Here is a 23,407-nt window from a genome sequence, read left to right as displayed (position 1 = left end):
AGGAGGAGGTGAAAGACATTAGTGAATTACTTAGGAGCAAAAAAATAAATGTAGAATTAAAGACATGGATGAAATGGCCAGAAGGATTACAGTGGGTGCTGGAGACCGATCTTGACTTGACCACATATGACTTCAAGGAATCTCAGAAGTCACAGACTCCATAAGTCTTCAGGTTTCAAACATCTCTACCATGAACAGCATGAGCCCCAAATCTTCTCCCAGAGAAGAACTACTTGGACTGTCTTCAAGATCATGGTTTTGCTACAGAAGGAAAGCTCTGGTCACATAACTAGTGCCAAAAATATGTCCGCCATGATGTCTTCATAAGACCTACTGCAGCTCTGAGAGCCTTGAAGAAACAACGGCTTGTGTCTCTGCAAAACTGGGAAACTCGGTGAGGAATGGACGGCACATGGATTGTCAAGTCGAGACTAATGTCTTAGTCTAGGCCTTGTTCACACTACCTGTCTGACGTCCTGCTTATTACTACTGCATTAACCCTTTCATGATTAACCCAGTTTTCTCCCTCTAATGGCCGAACCACAGACCCGCATCTGACGATGGAGAGAGCGACAATGGAGAAGCCTCCGTCTGGGGAACCGAAATCTCCACCACTGAATCTGAAACGGTCCTCTGCCACCAAGAGAAGCGCCGTATCTAAGCTCAGCTAGAGAAGAGGACGTCAATGGAGGAGGAACGCAGCAGGTACTGTATATATTTGAGCGGATGTCGGGGATCTATATCTGGTAATAATAAAGCCACTGGCTTACTCCTTCCATCTTATAGAGAAGACATGGATTCTTGGTCAGCCGAGCATGCACGTGTATGGGGGTCATATGGATAGGGGGGCCTGTATTCAGACTTGGTGCTTAGGATGGCGCGAGCTGTCGATACAGCCCTGGTTCCAAGTATTCAGAATACACAGGCAACTACTGCCCTCTGCTGGTCATTAACGGAAATATCTATAAAATGCTGAAAATTCATGTTTTTCTATTTCATCTTTCAGCTGATCCTTTGTATCAGAAACAACATGACAGCTCCAGAGGTTAGATGATTTTTTTTTTTTTTTTTTTGCATTTGCCAATGAAAATCTGCAGCATAAACTGAAATTAAAATCTGCATCACGGGTCAAGTTCTACTGCAGAATTTTTATTTTTATGTAGATTGTGAGCCCCATATAGGGATCACAATGGACATTTATTTCCCCGTTTTTGTAGAATGGGAGGAAATCCATGCAAACACGGGGAGAACATACAAACTCCTTGCAGATGTTCCTGGCAGGATTCCAACCCAGGACTCCAGCGCTGCAAGGCTGCAGTGCTAACCACTGAGCCACCGTGATGCCCCCGCTGCAGAATGTTTGTGCACCACTTGGATGAGTCTTTATAGGGGTTTCCAGCACCCAGGTCAGTTCAGATACTGATAACCTATCCATAGAATAGATCATAAGTATACAATCAATGGGGGTCCGACACCGGGACCCTATACAGATCAGCTGATCCCAGTGCCAGAAACAACTGCAGAGGACGGGTCCGGAAGCGGCTTTAATGGGCGCAGAGCCTTATATACTGTATACCAGGGGTGCCCGGGTACTACAGTAACCTCTATCAGTCTATTGCTAGATGCTATTCTACATCATAAGATCCAGAGCGTATCTGTTTCATGTAGACATACCCTTTGTATCTGGCCGTACTAGCTCTCACCCAGCTTTCCCAGAAACAGAAAAGAACAAACATCTCCACAACGTGAAAGAAGACGACTCAAGGACTTTAGAATAAGACTACATTGGAGAAGGGTAATTCACAGTGACAGGTACACGGGAAGGGCCAGGCCGATCTGTATGGTTTACTGACATCTCACAGACCACTGACTTACAGACAATGTCTTCCTTGTTTCTACAACCTCATCTGCACTCACGAGGCTGCCAAGAATGCAAACACCTGCGTCCGAGTGCAGGAGAGACATGCGATGGAGCGGCTTATAGGGAGATATATGGCCCGCGTGCAGATGTGAGAGATAACACAGAGCACAGCTGTCATCCTGCTCAATGTATAGGCCTGGGGTGGGAAATCCTGCACAGCCCACCTGTTGGTGGAGGACAACTCCCAGGATGCAAAGAAGACATAAAACTGATCGCCTTGCTTTTATTAAGACGTCTTGGCTCGGAACAGCCAGCAACAGCTTCAGCAGCTGCGCTCCAGACCGAAACTGCGATCTATGGGGGTTACAAAAAGGGACACTTATCTATAGGTTGTGTCTGGTATTACCCAAATATAGTCTCTGCAGAATACATGGACCCTATACAGAGGTATAAACTATACTGTTCTATTAAGTGTACCGCCATATAGTGCCTCTGGCAGGCATAGCCACAATATGGCCCCATTGACTTCTATAGGTGTCATATTAAAAACACAGCCCCATATATGTATGCATGTTTTTGGGACGTATTGGGGCGACCATTGAAATTTGAATGACGGGACAAATAATCTCTACTAAGCATGTGATTGGCTAAAAAGAGTCATATGAGCGGATGGGAGATCCTGGCACCAAGAAAGGTTATGGGCACCTGATATCCCTATAGCACAGTTGTTAAAGGGGTATTCCCAGCTTATAAGGTGATAGTGCATGGGGCATACCATTGCGTTACGATTGATGGTGGTCTATCAACTCAAATCGGAGGTGCAGGGGTCAGGAGATTGCAATGTGATGTGGTCACATGTTACGTAACGATGACATCACTGCAGATATAAATAGGAGGAGAGCTGAAGATGAGGAGGTATAGCGATCACCTGACCACTTTTGTCTTCGTTTTCGCAATTGGTGGGGTCATTTGTATACAGAACTATATCAGACGACCCTCACCGCTTAGCCCGAGCCCTTACAAAAAACATCCCTTGCTCTGGAGGACCCGACAGAGCAAGCAATTTCAATGCACACTATGTAATGTTTCCCTTCCCCTGTGGAGGCGCTGCAGGGAAACTGAGCACTTGCTTACAGATTGCTCCATAGATCAGAGCTGATCTGAGTGAAGAACCCCTTTAAGAAGCCTTATAGTGGGGTCAGCAAAACAGAAATTTCCCTGGAAAACTTACCATTGGCTTTCCCATTGCGTGTTATCCGAGCCTGCATTAGAGGCTTAATCCGCTCTATGAAATAAGCCGCATGAGCACGAAAAAAAAACAATGTTTTATTGAGGGAAAACAGACAGGTGGCTTTATGAGGTCTGAGCTAATAAAATCTTGTTTTTTAATTCCCCCCTCTTTGTTCTGGAGGAAAGATTATCTGTCTGCCTTAGACATGAAGGTGCAGCCCGCTCCGGCCCATTCTACCCACCGGCTACATGAAGACGACGATTAGACAAGGAGCTTGGTTTCTTCTCGTGTAAAATTTCCTATTAATAATAGTGTCCATTTAAGACATCTGCTTAAAACTTACATTTGCTTAATGGAAAAATTCCAAAGCCGGCTCACTTTCCCATGAAGCCAGAACGGACGCTCTCCGGACAGATGTTTCTCCGATCGGATTCAATTATTTGACCGATGGAGACGATGCACAGAGCACGACGCACGCTCGCAAAGTCATGGTTTTCCCTCAAAGGAAACGTACGGGGCTTGTGTTGCATTTTAATAGGATAGGAAAAGGAACTCACGAACAGGGGAACGTTAATAAAAGAACCACAAATAACAAGGACGCAAAGTACCGCGGTCCGGGGAGTCTGAGCCAAGAGCTTCGCACAACTGCGCAGTCAACTTCTTCCTCCAAGGCCAAAGAGGAATTTTGCAAGTCGTCTTCATTGAAAACCGGACATCTTATTGTGTAGGCAGCTCCTATACAGATCTATATGTCTCCATGCTTACAGACTACAAACAAATCCTGTGTGCACTTAGATCCCGCCTACGCCATGAGCCAAGCGCAGAAATAGGTACGGAAAGTATACAGAAGAAAGAATTGGTGGGGGTCTTCATGGTCAGACCTTCAGCGATCCTGAGAACAGGTTACCCCCTCCTCCGTCCATTGATACAACCGCTGGGCTAAATGTAGGTGCGCTTGGGCAAATAGGGGCGCATCCGTGCTCCAATTTATTTCAATGGGAGCGCAGGAAAGCGCGAAAATACAGCACTCCGCCATCTCAAGTACTCTCATTGAAAGGAATCGGAGGACAGATGTGTCCCAAGCTGTGGTCAGACTGAACCCACCACTGCGTATAAACACCCCCCATTCTAAGGATCGCGGGAGTCTCAGCAGACATACCACCGCCAATCAGATATTTATCCTCAATCCCCTCCATGGCATAACCCTTGATAGCTAGTTAAGCTCTCACTTGCGCTCGGGGTTTCCGTTCTCCGGGACCCAAAAAACGGAAACCCAATCAGATTAAAAAGCGGTTACCAACAGGAACCCTTAGACCCCATACCTTGTGGTCTGACTCTTCTCGCCACATTTTCCAAGTGGAATTGGGGATGGAATCCCTGAACGGGCAACGTCACAGGTGTGAATCCAACATTACTACCTTATATGCAGGCCCCTGCTGCCCCCATTTTGAGATTTGCCTATTTTAGCAGAGACACTGCAGTCTTGTTCCTCCTCCATCTCAGTGGAGTTGCAATAGATCGCCGTTTTTGTCAATATGCAAATGAACTCTTTGGAGCAACTAGGGTGTTGCTATTGCACCGATAAGCTCATTTGCATATTGGCAAGAATGGCGATATTTCGGGAACAGAGGCAGCAATAAGGGGAAAGAACACCAAGATTCAGGGGAACTTATCCAGGGCCTGGACTGATCTCCTGGGGTCTGACGACACACTCCCTTTAACCGGGGCAATACCGTAAAATCCACATTGGTAAATTTTCACCAACACCACCCCAGCATCAAAGGGGTTAAACAATCTCCACCATAACCGCGGCGACATTACCCATCGCACGCTGCCTCCTAAACAAGCAAATTACACATTATTTATTTCAGAGATGAAGAAAGAGGCCGCCGCAACAATAATTGTTCTCATTCCGTTGACGGCTTTCTGGAAATTAACAAATATTTCATGTGGAATCAGTTCTGAAGGTTCTTTTATGAAAACACACAAAGCAAAAGACCCCAATTAAATCCCTTACAAAGTGCTGCCATTTTGAGCCGCGCAAACACCTCCGAAAGGTCAGCGACTGCTCCCTGCTATCAGCCGGGAAAATTAATTACTCGGCTGACATATGTCAGGATGGATTTTTAAGGAGTCGGGCCCAAGTTGTGGGGCTTCGCCCGTTGGTTCCTTATGCAAAAATGGCTTTCGCCGAGAATGGAAATGTAAATCATTTATTCGCGCGGCCTCGGATGAAGCGCGGCGACTTGTTGGGCTTTTGTATTCTGTCCACATCTTGATGAAATCTGAAGAAATTACACGAGTTTAGTGGAGCGTAAAATAAGTACAGGAAGATGTTATTGTCTGGTTTATATTTCAGAAGAAAGGATCTCTTTGTTATGCAAGTTATATTTTAAGTACAGATAGTCTGGATCACGCTTGGAAAGCCTCTTAAAGGAGTCCAAGGGTTTACAAAACCCATTGTATAAAAGAGAATACCCTTAAAGGGGATGTTTGGGACTAGGATATGGATTGTCGGAGCCATTTCATTATCAAGAACAGCGCCATACATTGTCTAGTGGCTTTATTTGGTATTGCTGAAGCATGTGACCAATGGAGGAAGTGGAGCTCAATATCATAATCCAAGACAACCCCTTTAAAGGATCATATAAGCAAGAGTGTTGAGTGGTTACGGTTTTGGAGGTGTCATTCTGTCCATGCTTCATGGCCTATTAAAGTGGCATTATAGATAGTTATTATCTTCTTATAGGAGAATAGAAGTGTCCAATAATTTGGACCCCCAGCGATAACAAGGGCAAGGACCCAAAAGTTACCCACCCTCCCAGGTGCTCCACATGAATGGAGCTGTAGTATGTATTTCATTCTCTTCTATAGGAGTACTGGGACAGACCCTCAGCAATTAAGACACTTAATATATGTTGGAAAATCCCTTTAATTTTAACAGGAGCTATGTAATACTTCAAATAACCTGTGGGAGTGCTGCAGCGAAACTGTACACCTGTTGACCACAGATGACAGCAGATCACTGGAGGTTTTAGCAAGGAGACACATTCTCAGCTTAGTATTAAGGGACTTTTCTTATAAAAAGGGATTCTATAAAAGCAGGGGAGCCCACCGCTGGGACCCCCAGAATGGAACGATGGCCATTATGGGAAGAATCCATTGAAGTCATGTATAAAACGGACCCACAGTTGATCTAATGCTCTGGAATCGTCACAAATACGGACCTATATATACAGCTGGAGAATTATAACACATTACAGCGCTTTCTAAAACACCGCTGATATAATATACACTTGGGGTTGAGCCGATCTTGAGATTTCAGGATTGATTTTAAAATCCGATTTCCGATCATTTTCCAGAAGATCCCGATCGTGAAATTTGCTCGATCGCCGATCAGGATCCGATCTTTCCCGATCGCTCAACCCTAGTCAATGCTTTTCTATGGGAAAAGTCACTTTAGGGGTTGAGCCGATCTTAAGATTTCAAAATCCGATTTCCGATCATTTTCCAGCCGATCCCAATCGCCTATCGGGATCCGATCTTTTCCGAACCCGATCGCTCAACCCTATATACACTCCTATTGTCAGATTCTAGGCGACCATGCAGTTTTGACCATCAGAACCATTAAACGTCATGAAACGTACTGTATTCATTGCTTTTTAGGATTATTATTATACAACAGGTGTCTCACAATATAACAGTCGGCCTCTTACCTCCCGCAGGACTGTGCTTTTATACCCTCGATACAATCCTCGGATTCCCTGTAATAACAGTGGAAGAGTTAGGCTAGAAATAGAAGAAACGCCAACTATTTCTAAGCAACGTCTTACAGAAAGAAGGTCATGGATGTCAAACTTATATATGGTGGAAACCTCTAGGAGACGACCGTCCAACATGGCACTGAAAAGTCATCTGGTCAAAGATATAGAAGAAAACACAGAACTTAAAGGGGGTTTCCGGGCTTATAAGATTGTTGACCTGTTCTTGGTGTAGGTCATCAATGGAAAACTAGCAGTAGTCCAACACCCAGTCCCTAAGTGAACCAGCTGTATAAAGCGATAGTGACTTTTGCGTCACACACATATTCATATATCTCCATTATATACAGTATATATACATATATCTCCATTATATACAGTACATATGTCTCCATTATATACAGTACATATACATCCACACACACTGAGATTTGCCCTTTTAAGGTCCGATACAAAATAAATGCCTTTTGTCAGAAACTTCAAAGAGTTCCCGGGGGTTTGTGAGCTCATCGAAGTCGCTGAGACAGAATTTTACCTCCGATGAGAGTTTATTATTTTAACGCTTTTTCTGTGTTGACTCAACCATTTTGACAGTATTTGGATTGAGCAGGGTTCACATAAGGAGATGACAATGTTTACCGAGGAGATATATGAGAGGCGGCGAGGCTGTACAGCGGATCACCGCTCGGGCTCCTGACCTCTTACCTCTTGGCGCAGCGTGCTGGCGAACACCTGATACGTGGTGGAGGTCGCAGACACCTGTGCCCTCTGCTTAATGACCTCAGAAGGCACGCGAATAAGACAGGCGACCTGGGGATAGAGAAGAGGAGACATATAATATACTGAACGGATTCATCTGTAGGGGGCGCAACGAGAGGGATTCTGGGTAAATGTGAACACATACACTGCCGTCTATGTATGCAGGTCGCCCATAGACTATATGGTAGGGTACCCAGGAGTACATAATACACACCCCTTCACCCAAAATCTAAGCTTGCAGTCACTGAACAGAACCCTTCATTGTCTGCTTGTAGCGGATGAGGCAGCTTCTGCACGTGGCTAAAATCCTGCTCAAACATGGCGGCCAATGCTGTACGATTTTGTAGGTAAATTCAGGTGTTCGGCCAATTCCTAGACAACCCCTTTAATAAGTTTTTCCTAACTGGTTAGAAGTCAGGAAATGCATCCCTTTGGTGAAGACGGCCATAGATCGCCAAGTCGCCTTATAAGTCCTTCACCGCTCGTCAATGAAGTTCGCAGTCATGGCACCTAACATGAAGAAGTCGCACGACACCTGGCGATTTCTAGTCACATGACTGGACTCACGGCATTGACCACCAAATAACAACATCAGGACGCAAAAAATATCACTCCATGAAGCAGGAGACACCCAGGACACATCGGGACACGCAGATCCTGGCAGACGCTCTACAATGAATGAGGCGTTGCGGCCTACATAACGGGCGGCTGATCTAATATGAGCGCTACAGAACTCATCTCTATCATTTCCTACTCAATACACACATGGAATGGAGACAAAGCCGCAAGGAGTATGGGGCGGATCAACAACAATCACATTCTAGTCCAAACACGTTTACTTTGCCAGCTGAGGTAACGCAAGGACCTTCCTGACTGGAGTCGGCCATTTTGTGGCCTATATCATAACATGGACCGTGATGGCGGGCCCAGCGGGCGACAATACAATCTTTTAGAATATTTTTCTTCCTACTCTGTACTACTTAAAGGGAATGTGTTACTAGGCAAGTCGGATTTTTATTTATTTATTTTTTTAAACCAAGTTTTTAAGTTAAAAAATTTGTAAGAATTTTTGATCATTTTTAAGCGTTTCAGTTTAGTCACTAAGTTTAATAAATGGACACTTCAGGCACCTCATTTACATTATATACAGTATTACAATAGAAGATAAACACCTCTAAAGAGAACACCATTGACCCATCAAATACGCACAACAGAGGATGTGCAGGATATCTGCTCTTACAAGAGATGAGCGAACACTCTTCGGATCAGCCGATCCGAACAGCACGCTCCCATAGAAACGAATGGAAGCACGCAGACTTTGCCGGCGGCCGGCCGCTTAACCCCCTGCGTGCCAGCCGCTTCCATTCATTTCTATGGGAGCGTGCTGCGAGCGTGCTGTTCAGAATGGCTGTTCCGAACAGTGTTCGCTCATCTCTAATTCTTACGGTCTGTCGGAGGACCAGAATAATGAACCAACGAATGCAAAAATAGTGGACGTCAACAGAGCCTGAGGGACCACACTTGACTAAGGGGGCGCCCATACTACCATTAGTAGGGTCAGCTGCTAAAAATGTTAACAACGGACACCAACAGATCAGTTATGAATCCATTAAAAATCCAATTTTTTTTTCTTTTTTACGGACATCCAACGGATTCAGTTTAAAAGAACAGACACCCGATGGATCCCATATAATGTATGCGCTGTTGTACCGGCCCAGTTATCCATTGGTCTGGCCCTTCGATGGACCAGAACAATGGATAGGCCGATACTAGCGCGAACTAGCATCACTGCGTCCATGCAATGATCAATGTTGTGCTCTACTCAGGACTAGGGTGACCAGGTTTGGGGGCCTGAACCCCATCAACATAAGGACATGCTACTGGTCTAGGGACACCAAACCTGGTGACAGGTTCCCTATACCTAGGGATAACTCTATTCGGCAATCTTTGCAAGTCCCATAGAGATCCAATGAATCTGCGGAGAGCATGGGTGCCTTCACCCCATAGTCTCATGATCGTGGGGACCCCCATCAATAAGATACTTCTCCTTTAACAAGGTACCCATCGAAAATAACAACTCAATAGAAAAATGTGCACTCGCGTACTTTAATGCAAAAATTCTTATTATATTGGATTCTACTTTTCGGCTGGTCTGCGGTCCCATAAGTCTACGGGCCCAGCGATGAAATCTCTCAACTGTATAAAATGAGCACTTCAAAGCCCTTTCCATAAAGACACAAGGAACCCGCGGAAGCAGATCCAGGGGAAAAAAAAAAAAGGTAAGCTTATGCGCCTCTCCGTGTCCGAGGTCAACGCCGGCAGCCGACCCCATTATGTCAAGAAAATAAGAATTTGTCAACTTGTGAAGTTCAGCATAAATATTCATAGAACTTCATGCTCGGTAACACTTCACGTCTTTACATTTGCTTTTGGTTTCCTTAAACACACGTCGGCAGACGGAGGGAACCTTAAAAGGGTTTGCAGATAAAAAACAATCTAGCTGACAGGAGGAGTTGCGGCGGCCCAGCATGGCTTCCTGACTTCTGTGGTGCTGCAATCTTGCTCGGTGAAGGGGGCTTAGACGGGAACGCTTTCCTCAATATTCCAACGCTCGGTCTGTTCTATTTTACATTATCTTTGATCCCCCCTCCCTCCCTATCTGAATCGCAACTACAAGGAAATTTTTTATTTTTTTTGGAGAACAAAACCAGATGCCCCGCTCTGAACTCTATAGACGGAGCCGATGTCATCTTAGGGCCACTTGTCACATCCATTTTTCCTGGAAACGTTGCGGTCCCGGCCTTGCTGCAAGAAGTCGGTGACATTTAGACATCAAAATGAAGGAAGTGTTGAACAATAAAGTCGCTCTGAACAGAATTCCTCTAATCTTACGTATATTCAAAGGCGGCCGGCTCGGAAGACAAGGTTGGCTTGATGTGAAATATCAATGATGTAGAGGAGCCGCGTGCACTGGGACGTGTTCACGGCGTGGCGTGACCCAAGTCAGACGTGAAAATCTTGATAAATACATTGAAATGTAGTCATATAACAAATATCAGCTAGTGGGGGAAGTTGTATATAGTGTCGGGGTACCCCAAAGTACCAGTCGGGAATGGAAGACGATCTGCCCCTCCCCTTTGACGCCAAAAAGGACAGCGCAGAGTCATAGGACACTTCTGATGTAGTCAGGGAGGAGGGGCGAGTAGGAATTGTCTCAGTTATACCAACTATATTAGCTAGTCTGGATCCAGGTTCCCTTACGGTTTCTCTTGCTTATGTAGCACCAACATAGTCCACAGCGCCTTATGGAGGTCACCATTCACAGTCCCCTGTAGGGCTCACAATTCCTTTAAGAGCAGGTCTTTGGCATGTGGGAGGAGCTAAAAGGCAAGCTGGGTCCCGCACCTGGGCTCAGACGTGTAAAGCAGAAGCAGCACTCCCAGTTTGCGGTCACAAGGTCTGTTTGAAGCTCAGTCCCATGCAAGTAAAAGGGGCTGAGCTGTGATACCAAGCTCAGTTGATGTAAAGCATATGGCACGGTTTTTGTTTTTTTGTGAAGAAGCCATAGCGCTGAATGCTGTGGTTCCTTCAAGTAGTTGATCTGCTGGGGTCCAGGTGTTTGACCCCCCCATCAATCTGCAATTGATAGCCTATCCTTAAGACACATCATCCATTGAGAAGTCTAGAAAACCATATATATATATATATATATATATATATATATATATATATATATATATATATATATATATATATATACACACACACACACACATTGATATTTTGAGAGATACAAATTTTTATTTTTTCTATTGGCATGCCCATGGGGGCTTATTGTGGCAGGATAAGCTGGATTTTTCAATAACACCATTTTCAAGAACATATTGCAATTCTGCTGTGGTTTCTTGGATTTGCTTTCACCATGCAGTATTAATGACATGCTAACTTCATTCTGCAATATAGATGGATAGGTGCTGAAATCCAGGGACATGTAGTCAGCAGATGCAAAGTTACACTTAGCGTTGTCCATCTGCCCCGTATACTTTGTGTAGAGGCCCAGCGGTGCATTCTGACTCTAATATAGGGTACATAGGGGGCAGCCTATGTACCCTATATTAAAGGCATTTTCTGTAAATTACATTAGTTCTGTAAAATATGAGTCGGATATTACTATTGTTTGTAAGAGCCTTGGTATAATAAATGGGAGAAATCCGAAAACCCATTCATCATCCATTCGTGATTGAACACTGCCATCTAGTGGAGGTTGTCAGTAACAGAAGGGAAAGTACTGACATCTAGTTGTCGGTCTCTTGACAAGATGCCCGTATTATACATAAGCTTTACGCACTGCAATCTTGATAAATCTAGATATAACATACCGGCATGTCTTGTATTTAAAGGAGTTTTACTGCAGTGCGATATTTCAGCTTTGTTAAGCTCCAACAACTCCATACAACTGTATTGCAGAGACGTTGTGGTCACTACTGAATGCAGCACCTAAGTGGTTAAAGTGTCGGGGTGTGACTTGTCACCAATAGCCCTAGGACGGGTCCTGCAGGTACTACGGTCCCCACCTTACCATCTGTACAGTAGGTATAAGGGTCAGCCCTACCATTCCACCCATTACTTGCTTGTGCTAAAACTTCCGCCCCGAAACCAAAAATTTCGCAATGTTTTTCCTGGAAGAAGCTGCAGCTTCCCGCGGTGTCCATGTCCACTGCCGGTGCGTGGTCTTGTGTGGGAGTTTGATGGCTGACAGCTTCTAATTTGCAGATTTCAAGCTTTAATGGTATGATGAATTTGTTGGCAGGATCACTGGATATCTGTCTCCATTCATCTTTATTTACAAGCAATTTCCAGCCGCAGGATTAATTCCACTTCCCTGCAACTCTCTCTGCACCTCCTTGTATCTGCACTGGAGGTTCGGAGCAAGAGAGCAACGCAAGTCTTAAAGTAAAACTGTGACCGAGAAAAAGTAACCAGTGATGGAAGAGAAGCTGACAAGTGATATGAAGCCCCTGGGACCCCATGCAAAATCTGAACCAGGGCCCATGTGGAAGAGCACTTGACTCTGTGCAATGAACATCCCCACCCATCTACTCCAAGTGTCCAACCAGCAGATCACTACATCGGTCACTTAGGGTGGGAGCGGAGTCATAGAGCAGGGCCCGCCTTATGTGCACTTTTAGGACCGCTGAGCACTGGCTTAGAACATCTGTTTCAAAGTAGTAGCGGTACTACAACCACCACATGTTTTAGCAGCTCTCCAGGGCTCCCACATACACCTATCAGCACTTTTGCAGGGTCAAGATTGCTTTAAAGAGCAACTCCAAGCTTAAAGCCATCAGCTCCATTCTCCAGCCCTTCACTAGTACTATCTGAGGCCTTGTGGTGGGCTCCCAGTAGGGGGCACTTGCTTCCAGACTGGACTCAGTAAAATTCGTCAGAGGAAAGGGAATGTTGAACCCAATACACAAAAGGAGTGGGAAAGAAACCCAAATGTGCAGCAGAGAGTCTGGTGGGGGTTTGTGGTAGAATACAATTCCTACCATTGCAGTGGAGGGTAGAGGTGGGATAACATAAGGATTAGGGTACTGTTCACACTGTGAGGGGTTAATTCCAGTTCCTAAACTGTAACTTAGAAAAATAGAGAAAAATAATCTAACCATTAACCCTGAGCGTATAGCCAGGAGTAACAGATAAGAGGCTTCCCCAGTAACCCTGAGGATTATATTTTGACTAGGGTTGAGCCGATCTTGACTTTTCAGGATCGAGTTTGAAATCCGATATCCGGTCATTTTTCATTCGAACCCGATCTCGATCCCAATTCCGATCCCAATGCAAGTCAATGGGATTTTTTTTTTACTAATCGTAGATCGGATTTTAAAACCAATCCTATTCACTATACAGCATGGAATCTAACAATTGAACGCTTTAATTGTTAGAATCCACACTGTGTAGTGATTTTTTCAATCCTCTGGCTACTTAGTCCCCCCTGGTGTCCACTTACCTGCAGAGATGGCTGGTCTGGTGCCCGGTGTTCTCGTTCTTCTTCGCCTCACTGCCCCCGACTCCCAGGTTAGGAGAGTGTGGGCAGGGAGACGTTTTCCCTACCAGTAACCACCCACACTCTCCTAAGCCACAAGCCCCGCCTTCTTCCTAGCTCTTTAACACTAACCTGGGAGGCGGGGGCAGCGAGGCAAAGAAGACCGAGAACACCGGGCATCGGACCAGCCATCTCTGCAGGTAAGTAGCTAATAGAGATGTTAGCTAGTCTCCCATTAGAATGAATAGACGCAGCCGGCGCGCAGGGAGTTAAGGCTGTGTGCCGGCTGCTTCCATTCATTCCTATAGAGCCGCAGCGGAGCCTTCACACTGAGTATACACTCCGCTCAGAATGAGCGGAGCGTATACTCAGTGTGAAAGCTAACATTGTTAGCTTTTCCCACAATGCTTGGCCAGTAGCAAAGCATTGTGGGAAATAATCACCGATCTCGATCCCACCTAAAAAGGATTGTGTTCGGAATTCCGATCGCGAAAATTTCTCGATCGCTGATCGGAATCCGATCTTTTTCGAACAAGATCGCTCAACCCTAATTTTGACTAAATGTGCTGATCTTTGTGTCTATGTGCGTATTAGAACATATCTAGTTAAAACCAGTTTATCGTTGCCCCTCCGTACTACATGCTGGGGGATGTAAGTTACCATATTTGTACATCGCAATACGTGATGGCCATAACAAGACGCATAAAGTTCACAAGATATGAAGTCAGTTCTAATCTCTTGTTTTGTCTGTCATCCATTAGCATGAAACCTGGAAGGTCATAGCATCCATTTCATCAGACTGTACTAACATAATTACACACTAAAATGGATGACACGGACAACCATGTGTTAACTCATGTATTGCTTATACACGTATTCATAGTTTGTAAACGCCCATTTTGTACTTTGACCAATGATAATTCATATTTCTATATGATGTAGTTTGTGATGCCTAAATTAGCATACAACCATTATTTCTCTATAATAAACTTTGGAACATTCTGATTACGATACTTGAGTGTCTATCTGTCTGGTCTACGAGTACTTGTGATTACGTCATCAATTTGGACTACAACAACATATCCGGAGGCAGTTGACCCCTAACAACACGGAGGTCATCGGCCTCAAATTCATAAACTGGCCCTGAGAAACCTGCAGCAGAAAGCCAAAGTCGAGCAGGTTTGACAGTACTAAATACGTCACATACTGTGGACACCATGACAAATCCCATTTTTAAAATGGTCCGGGAGCTGGGGGTTCTGCTCTAGTTCTGACCCCGGATCGGAACCAGCACCCATCACATAGGTCACTGTGTTTCCTCCTCTTCTCCCATTTTCATAGATGGTTGAGAACTGATAGTCTGTGACTCTACCTGTGAAAATGGTAGAAGAGGAAGGAGGCAGAGCGACCCAGGAGCCAGGTTCTGGTGACGTGACTCAGGGTCAGAACCAGGTTGGAACCCCAGCTCCTACTTCAATAAATTCCCTGTTAAAATAACCCCTTTAAGTCCATGGGCTCCATCAAGAACTGTTCGGATCCATCATATGAATCTGGTGCAACATTGTAGCTCCTGTTTATAAAAGTGTAATATAACAATGGCCTTCACCGGAAATACCGTGGCCAGCAGATGTTAACATGGAACGGATGGCGGGCGGCCTGCCCATTACTGCTGGGCTCACAGTGCTCCTTCTTGGCAGGGGTTGCACAAAGCAGACTTCTCCTTTAAGAGTAAAGGATGCCGTGGACCTGTGAATGCTACGACGCAGTTACTTTCCAGATGCAAATATATTGCCTTACAGATCAATTGCTGTCTACCTTGATACAAACGAATGGAGCTCAGCGCTATAAATCATGTAGGACGCCGGCCTCACCCCTGCTTATCTCTAAGGAACAGTAATAAGTCTATTCACCTCCAACAGCGGCCATTACAGATTATTAATCCTCATTAGGGGTCGCCAACCTACGGCTGCTGCAAAACTACAACACCCAGCATGCCCAGACAATGGAACGCCACAAGCTGGGGGCCATGCACATGAGAAGGAAAGCTCTGACACTAACCACACCGATGGCGGTTACTTTTAAGAACTGACTAAAGGATAAAGAACATTGCAAAGTACGTATAAAGTTGCAAATAGCTCAGCAAATGTGGACAGGTTCCTCTTAAAGGGGTTCTCCAGTTTCTCTTCTCTTCAGGACATTGATGTGATGTTCATCTGTCACGTGCCCATTCTGCTGCCCTGTCCCATTTAAATGAATGAGGCAGAGCTGCAATACCAAATACAGCCACCATACAATGTATGGCACTGTGTTTGGGGACGAGTAAAAAAGCGGCAACAAAAACATATAAATTGATTAATCCGACAGGGAGATTCTCCGCAGTCAGAGTGATCGGGCTCCTTCCTATCAGACCCTATTACGTTGCCTGGACGGTATTTACATCTGCAAGTATAAGACCGGGCCAGGTAATTAAAGTCCTATAGATTCTTCATTAATGATTGTAGTCAGTGACTGGAAGGGGAGGGGGTGACGTCTGAAGTTCACCGTAAAGGTACAGGAAAATAAGAAATTTGACCATTTACCCCCCTATAGATTATAATGGATGTCACGATGTCTGATATCTCATCAATAAGCGACAGAAATCTCTCTCGGAATATCCAGGAACCTCCGGGAAGATCTCCTGGCTTCCAAGAAAAGCAGATGGACACCCCACGAAAAAAAAAAATCTCTCCCCTTTACTCAGCTCTCCCCGTCCACCGAGACAATGTCCATAGTGGCGTGTAAGAATGAAGAGGGGAGTGCAGGAAAGGGAAGAGACGTTGAAGGGTTAATCTAACGTCTATAGACAGGCAGGGTCTGGTCCGGAGAGGACAGTAAGTGAAGGTCTGTAAAGAGGTACCCTGGGGTCTCATCCGGGGTCTATAGTCTGTGCAGTTCTGGACTGGAGAGGCGAGCAGCTGTAGGTCTGTAAGAGGCGAAGTTTGGGGATTATAAAGGGAAGGTCTTGTCTGGGGTTTGTTAAAGGGTGGATCTGGTCCTAATTCTGTAAACATGGGGTTAAACCTGGTCCAGGGGGGGGGGGGGGAATAGCTAGAGATTTGTGAAAGGGTTAGTTTGGGGCCTGGTCTGTAGGTAGAAACACTGGGCGGAGGATTTGTTCTGGAGATGTGAGCAGCTGAAGGTCTGTGAATGGGGAGTCCAAGGTCTAACCGGGGAGGGTCAGTAAATAAACGCTGTGGTCTTTAGTCTGAAAATATGGACTAAGGGTCCTGAAATGGGCAGGGGGCTATGATTGGATAAGATTGCTATGATTGTCGTGGCCGGTTCCATGCAGCCATGTATTACAAAACACCATTCTGGCCGGCGCCAAGCACATCCCTAAACAAACCCTGAAACATACCAATAATAATTTTAGGAGGGGGCTTTCACCAATTGCCTTCTCCCTCCATAAACCAATAATATAAAGAGAGGAGAAGTAAATTCCCCATGTAAATAAGAATCCTCAGCAGGGATCGGGGGACGGAGCAGATGGAGAGTCTTATTTCCCTATAATGTAGACGTATTGATATCCCTTCTGGACAGGACAGCTACTCTCCTGTATAATATAAGATAGACAATGCGAATACAGACGCCGTCAGCGCTCTCCGCGCTCCGAGACACAACCGCTCCACAGCAATTTCACTCTCCAATTCCGCACATCATATCTATGACATATTTATTTACCGGACTCAACAAGCTGCTTAGTCTGATCATTTCTATTTTCTGCGCCGGCTCCACAATGTACATGGAAATCTCATCACAGAGCCGATTTGATGGGCTCAGATACAACGCGTGATGGGCTGAGATATTCAGAGATTCAGGGGTATTGCCGAAATCTGGATTTAACTGCAGGTGTATGTAAAATATTACATAAGTGTAGGCCATAGAGTTGTACAAAGACTGGTATTTAGGATACGCCTCTAAATAAAAACACAATAGACGTCAGCAAAGTAACAGGTCGGGTTTGGTGCCCCTCATTGGGCTTGACTGCACGGGACTTAACCCTTAAGTACTATCATGGCGTCTATCATACACATATCATTAGGGTAGACACCACTTAAGGGTTAAAGAGGTCGTTCCTTTAAAGGCATTTATCCCCTACACATAGGATGGGGTGTAACTGACCCAAAGCTGGGGGTCAGCCCCTCACCAATAGGTAACTGGAATCTCTGGCAGCCTTATTGCAGTGAATGGACTGAGTTCCCCTCATCGCTGGGGGACAAGGGGCTCAGACCGGCACGGTGTGTCTTTAACAGGGTTTTCCAGGAGTTCCATGCTGATGATGCCCCACCAATATTTGATCCTGAACATCAGGACCCCCACAGATCAGCTGTATAGGTAAGCACCACTTCCATTTCCCAGACTAGCGAGATCACAATCATTCATCACAGGCCCGGTTTGCAGCTCAGTCTCATTCCAGTGAACGGGCCTGAGCTGCAATACGAAGCACAGTCTCTATGATATATATGAACAGGGAGTTGAGGAGTCCACAGGAGACGACGAATTACCCTGCTACTGTAAACCACACAGAGGGCAATAACCTATACATTACCCCAGACCATAAACATGGCGTTCCTCCCTACACTAGACCAACAGGGCAGCAGGCATGAACCCATCCATTACTCTAGACCACGTGGGAATCAGACGCGACCCATTCTACCACCCTGCACCACCATGATGGGTGGCATTAAACAGGTTGCCCAGGTCGGAAAGCTCATTTTGTATACCCTACCATGGCAGTCAGATTTATTAGCGGAGGTCGGTTCTGTTCAGGATTCCTTGGTTATAAAGCCCCTCTCTCTGGTTCCGGAGGACCTCTCCTGTATTACAAACAACCTACTAATATGAATGTGTCCATCTGTGTAATACTTCATTTCCCCTGTGGTGGTGCTACAAGCAAACTGAACACTTATAGTCAGCGCCCCTGCTGGTTGCTGGGGGTCACAGCAGGGGGAGACTTTGGGATCGGCTCCGAAAACCTTTCAAATAAGTAGGGATTGTACAAAATGGAAAACACTACGAGCAAGAACCTCCAACCTCCCGAGACCACCAGGGAAGCTAACCCTCCTCCACAAGCTACAATTAACCCCTCCATCATCCTAGACCACCAAAAAGTAGACTGAAATAATATTCTTTATACTCGGTTGTCTGAAACTGGAGAAATTAATTTTTTCCTACATTGCATATCTTTTAGGGTTGCCACTCTTCTGTACAACGCGATGGATCATTGGTGGCCAAGCAAGAAAGGAAATTGTCATCAAGCTAAAATCCTGCGGCTGACACTTAAGACTCATGAGTACTGGCAATCCCATCAAGGACCAATACAGGACCAACTGCAATCTCAAAAACAGGGGGTTCTCGAATAAGATCTCAAGGTTGTGTAGGTGTGACCTTCTCCATACACTTCTATGAGGCTTCTTTCTCCATTTATTAAGCTGTATTCCTCTCCCTCATTTCACGGTTACCACTAATAGATCCATAACCAAAGAGTGGACATGGATGGATAGACGTCTATGTAGAGCAGAAGGGGAGAAGTAGAAGCCTGAGTAGGCTCAGTATGTAAGATAACCCTATACAGAGTGAGATCATAGATAACTTACTAGACAGCAGAAACCTCCTGCTCTCCATAGACTTCTGTATGTGTGAGGCTTACAGCAGAAACTTCCTGCTTTCCCCACCCCTCTCCATAGACTTCTGTATGTGTGAGGCTTACAGTCTGAATCCAGAATGGATATGGATTCTACTACTGAATAGTGACTGTGAACGGATGAGGGTTGGAGGGGGGGGGGGGGGGAGGAAAACTGCCTAATCAGAGGAGAAAGAAGCATTTTTCTTCATTAAGATACATTACAAAGTGACTTATATACACCTATACTAGTGATTTTATATTAGAAAGTAAACTATAAAAACTAAATCATGAATTTACACAACATAAATGGCGACTTACCACTTCCCCGAGAGAGGCGGCTGCCATGTGAGCCAAGGGTGACAGGTAGGGAGAGGAGCCGGAGTGAAGCAAACATTTCACAGTTTCATAAGTCACAAAGAAAGCAGCGGCTACAAAGGAAGACAGACAATTGTTCATAGCGGCAAAAACTACTGAATAATAAGAAGAAAACATTATTACATTCCTAATTGGGTCTTGAAAAACTAATTGAATCAGTTATTAAAGGGATATTCCACATCCTTGACAATAAATCAACTCCTGTCACCCCTACCGATCGGCTGATTGAAGTGATCAGAGCGCCGAGTCCCCATTATTGTTGAGCAGGACAGCGCTGTGCATTTAGTAGTGGCTGTGCTAGGAACTGCAGTTTATAGTCAGTCATTGACGCTAGCAGCGGATTAACAGAACGCACAAGTTTGTAGGTATTTCGGATACAGACATACCTATATAATGTCTTCTGACCTCATACAGGAATTGGTGATGTATCCACAGAATAGAGCAGGGGAACCCTAACAATAACAGGGATCCCCCAAAAAATAAAACCCCCCGAAAAACATACCTTTATAAGGGACCCCCATCAGCTGATCCTCATCCAGCATTAATAGTTAAAGGGGTTGTCCCGCTATGAACACTTATCCCCTATATACAGGACAGGTGATAAGTGTCCGATCACTGGGGACCCAACTGCTAGGTCCCCCCCAGTGATCAGGAGGACGGGAGACCGATAGTCCCCCCTAAGGACTCCCTGTGAATAGAGGACCACAGTGCACATGTCTGACCAGCGCTCAATTCAGTTCTAAGGGGCTGAAATTACAGCCGCAGCCGCCCCATAGAAGTGAATTGAGCGCCGGTCATACATGTGCACTGGCCCGATACGTTCCCTTTAAGTCTGCGCTCTACATTTCTGAGCAAACATGACAAGTTGCCCACAGTATCTAATGCAATGAGCAGCAACACCTTATCAGAACAGATCCATGTTCCAGAAAGTACAAGACTCCATAATAAATCACCCCGAGAAAGGAAATCTTACCATTAGGAAACGATCCAACAGCCGTAGAAGGAACGCCGGAGTAGATGCCCCGGAAGCCACCAGATTTGGAGAATCCCTGAGGGCTTTGAAGTCTGGTCTTAACGGTGTCCAGGGGGAATAAGATAAGGTCGACGCACATACCTGCCGTTCCTCCAGCCTGGAAGACAAAGCCAATATGAGCATAGCCAAGGGACCAAGAGGCAAAACAAAATCATCTAAGAGCATCCGAAATGTAAAGTCTACGGGATATGGTCAGAAGATTTCATAACATAAAGTTTAGCCTGTGCCTCAAACCATCAGTGGGGACAAAGAAGTCTATGAAGCCCATCCATGGCTACTGATAATAGCCAAAGGGGCCCAAATCTCAGCAGATAGCATCTGCCCCCTTCGCTTCAGAGATCAGCAGGGGTCTCTGCACCCAGATCCCCATCAAAACACTGGACATATCACCATCTTATAAAAAGGATGGCTAATCCTTTAAGGGGTCACGTCTACAAGCGATATGTCACTTGGTGGTCAATCTTTAAACAGATCGGTAGAGTGCCGGGTGTCAGACCCCCCCAATCTGATATTGGTGACCTAACCTAAGGCTAGGCAATCAATGTTTAGACCCAGAACCCCCCCTTTAAGGCACACCAAAAACCAAAGATAGGGAGATAGTCTTTGGGGGATGTCACATCTCCTTCACTGATCATCAGGCACAGCACCATACCTTTAGTAGTGGCCAAGTCTGGTATTACAACATTTGAAGTGAAAGCTACTGAACTGTAATACCAGACGTGGCCACTAGTAACAGTAGAGACAAATAGTGGGCCAGATCACTAATAGAGTAAACTTCTGAAAATACACCAGATTTATCACAGTGACCAAATCTGACTGAAAAACCTAGCATATCATTACACCGTCTAGTCCATGTTATACCAACTTTTAGATGGTTCACTTTAAAGCAGACACAATTTTGTCACTGATTGGATGCTCAGGCATCATAAGACTAAATCTCCATTTACACAGTGGAATCTGCCATTGATTTTGGGGTGGACAGCGCCCCAAAAATCAGCAATATATTCCACCCCGATTCTGCCTTCCGTTGTTTTCAATGAGAGGGAGAGATTGAAAAGAACAAACTAAAAATATCAACATCTGCCTCAAATTCCTCTTCACGTTCCATCACCTGCACATCGCCTTAGGCTCCTTGTACATGACTTGGGCTTGCTCAATGCACTAGATGTTTTTAAAAGAGGCCAAATCGAGTTTTTATACTGACGACATATTCACAGGATCCATCAGGGCATCAGTATGGGATCCGTCAGGGTCTGAAAAGCAATAAGGCTGGAGCTGCAGTACCCCAGAAGTGCCATTATGTCCTGTGCGGCGCTGCTGTGCTATCCCTATTACTTTCACTGGGAGCTTCTGACACCCCATGGCTGCTGTGACAGCTGATCTGCGCAGGGTCCAGGTGTCAGACATGACAGATCACATATCCAGTGGACAGGTCATGATTTAGGGAAAGAAAACCCCTTTACCACTCACCGACTCCTATGGTGCCATATACACACCCGGGGATTGTCATGGGTAATAGGACCAGGTCCTATTCCTATCCATCCCCACAGGTTACATTACTGCCCCTCATTCCTTATAGACACACGTGATCTTCCAAACACGCCAATCCCTCTGCCCTACAACATATGGGGGAGAGGATCCCAAATCTCACCCACTTTGCAGGGACTGAGAATTTCTGCATTTTCCTCTGCACCAGCCAAAAACAAGGATCAGCCTAAAGGGGTTAAAGAAGCCACCCCTGCCAAAACCAGCCCCGCACCTGTATATCACATAACAGGACAGGTCTATGGGACACACTAGGATATAAACAGAAACATGTAAAAGTTGCGCAGCCAAAAGTCGCCATTTTTTGGAACTTTCCACCTTTTCCATTGCAGAGGTGCTGGATACAATGTAACTACACTAGTAGGACTACAACCCCCAGCAGTCCCGCCATGGTGCATGCTGGGAGCTGCAGTACTACAAGTGACAGCTGCCATCTATACATTACATTAGACATGTCCCTCTGTACAACCTCCTGCCAGACTCACCACTAGGGAGGTGAAGTAGTCTCTCCGCTCCATGTTCCTCCAAACCGCCGGGGGCGACACTGACACAGCACACACTGTACTCACATGTTTTAAACAAGAAGCAACACAGGGTGACCTGTACGCCGGGGACGAAAAGAAACTTTCCCTGGGTTAACCCTGCAAGCGTCCGTTCGATCTCTACAGAGCCGATGGTAACCCTGGGTTATCACATGTTTGTCCCCGCGCTGTCAATGGAACTCCGCCTATAGAGCGTTGACGTTCAATGAAAGTCTAGGCTGAGCTTCTGTCTTCAGTACAGCCGCCATTTTGTTGAAGCCTCATTGTAGCTCATGATCAATCTTATTGGCTAGAGATTTTGTTTTGACACTTCTGTTTATTTTATGCAGTTTAACCATTTCGGTGCAAACCATTTTCCAAAAAATGTTTATAATATTCAAAAAAAAAAAACATTCCACTATATACATGTATTATTATGTTTTCTGGTGTGAGGAGCTGAGTTTTGGGTTTTTTTTACTCATTCACATTTACTGGATAACGTTAATAGTTGTTTTTTTTCTTGACGGCAGATATTCATCTTTTTTCATTATTTTTTTTTTTAATGGTGAACGAGGGATGTGCGGGGGAGTCTCCTTACAGAAATAAAGGA

General features: G+C 45.3%; 1 protein-coding gene across 1 annotated transcript in view; it reads right to left on the bottom strand.

Annotated features, from left to right (window-relative positions):
* The window catches only part of SLC25A26 (solute carrier family 25 member 26), a 76,281-nt gene extending 53,427 nt beyond the window's left edge, over nucleotides 1–22,854 (bottom strand). The window contains exons 1-5 of the mRNA XM_075287540.1: nucleotides 22,762–22,854; nucleotides 20,672–20,828; nucleotides 19,642–19,751; nucleotides 7,559–7,663; nucleotides 6,809–6,856 (exon numbers count right to left, since the gene is read on the bottom strand). Coding sequence (XP_075143641.1) covers nucleotides 6,809–6,856; nucleotides 7,559–7,663; nucleotides 19,642–19,751; nucleotides 20,672–20,828; nucleotides 22,762–22,794 — 453 coding nt within the window. The 5' untranslated portion in view covers nucleotides 22,795–22,854. The remainder of the gene's footprint in view (nucleotides 1–6,808; nucleotides 6,857–7,558; nucleotides 7,664–19,641; nucleotides 19,752–20,671; nucleotides 20,829–22,761) is intronic.
* Nucleotides 22,855–23,407: the final 553 nt, after the last annotated feature.

This window comes from Leptodactylus fuscus, chromosome 9 (assembly GCF_031893055.1).
Source record: "Leptodactylus fuscus isolate aLepFus1 chromosome 9, aLepFus1.hap2, whole genome shotgun sequence".
Classification (NCBI taxonomy): Eukaryota; Metazoa; Chordata; class Amphibia; order Anura; family Leptodactylidae; genus Leptodactylus; species Leptodactylus fuscus.
The sequence above is the reverse complement of the archived record's forward strand: the minus strand, read 5'-3'. Positions and strand labels throughout refer to the sequence as shown.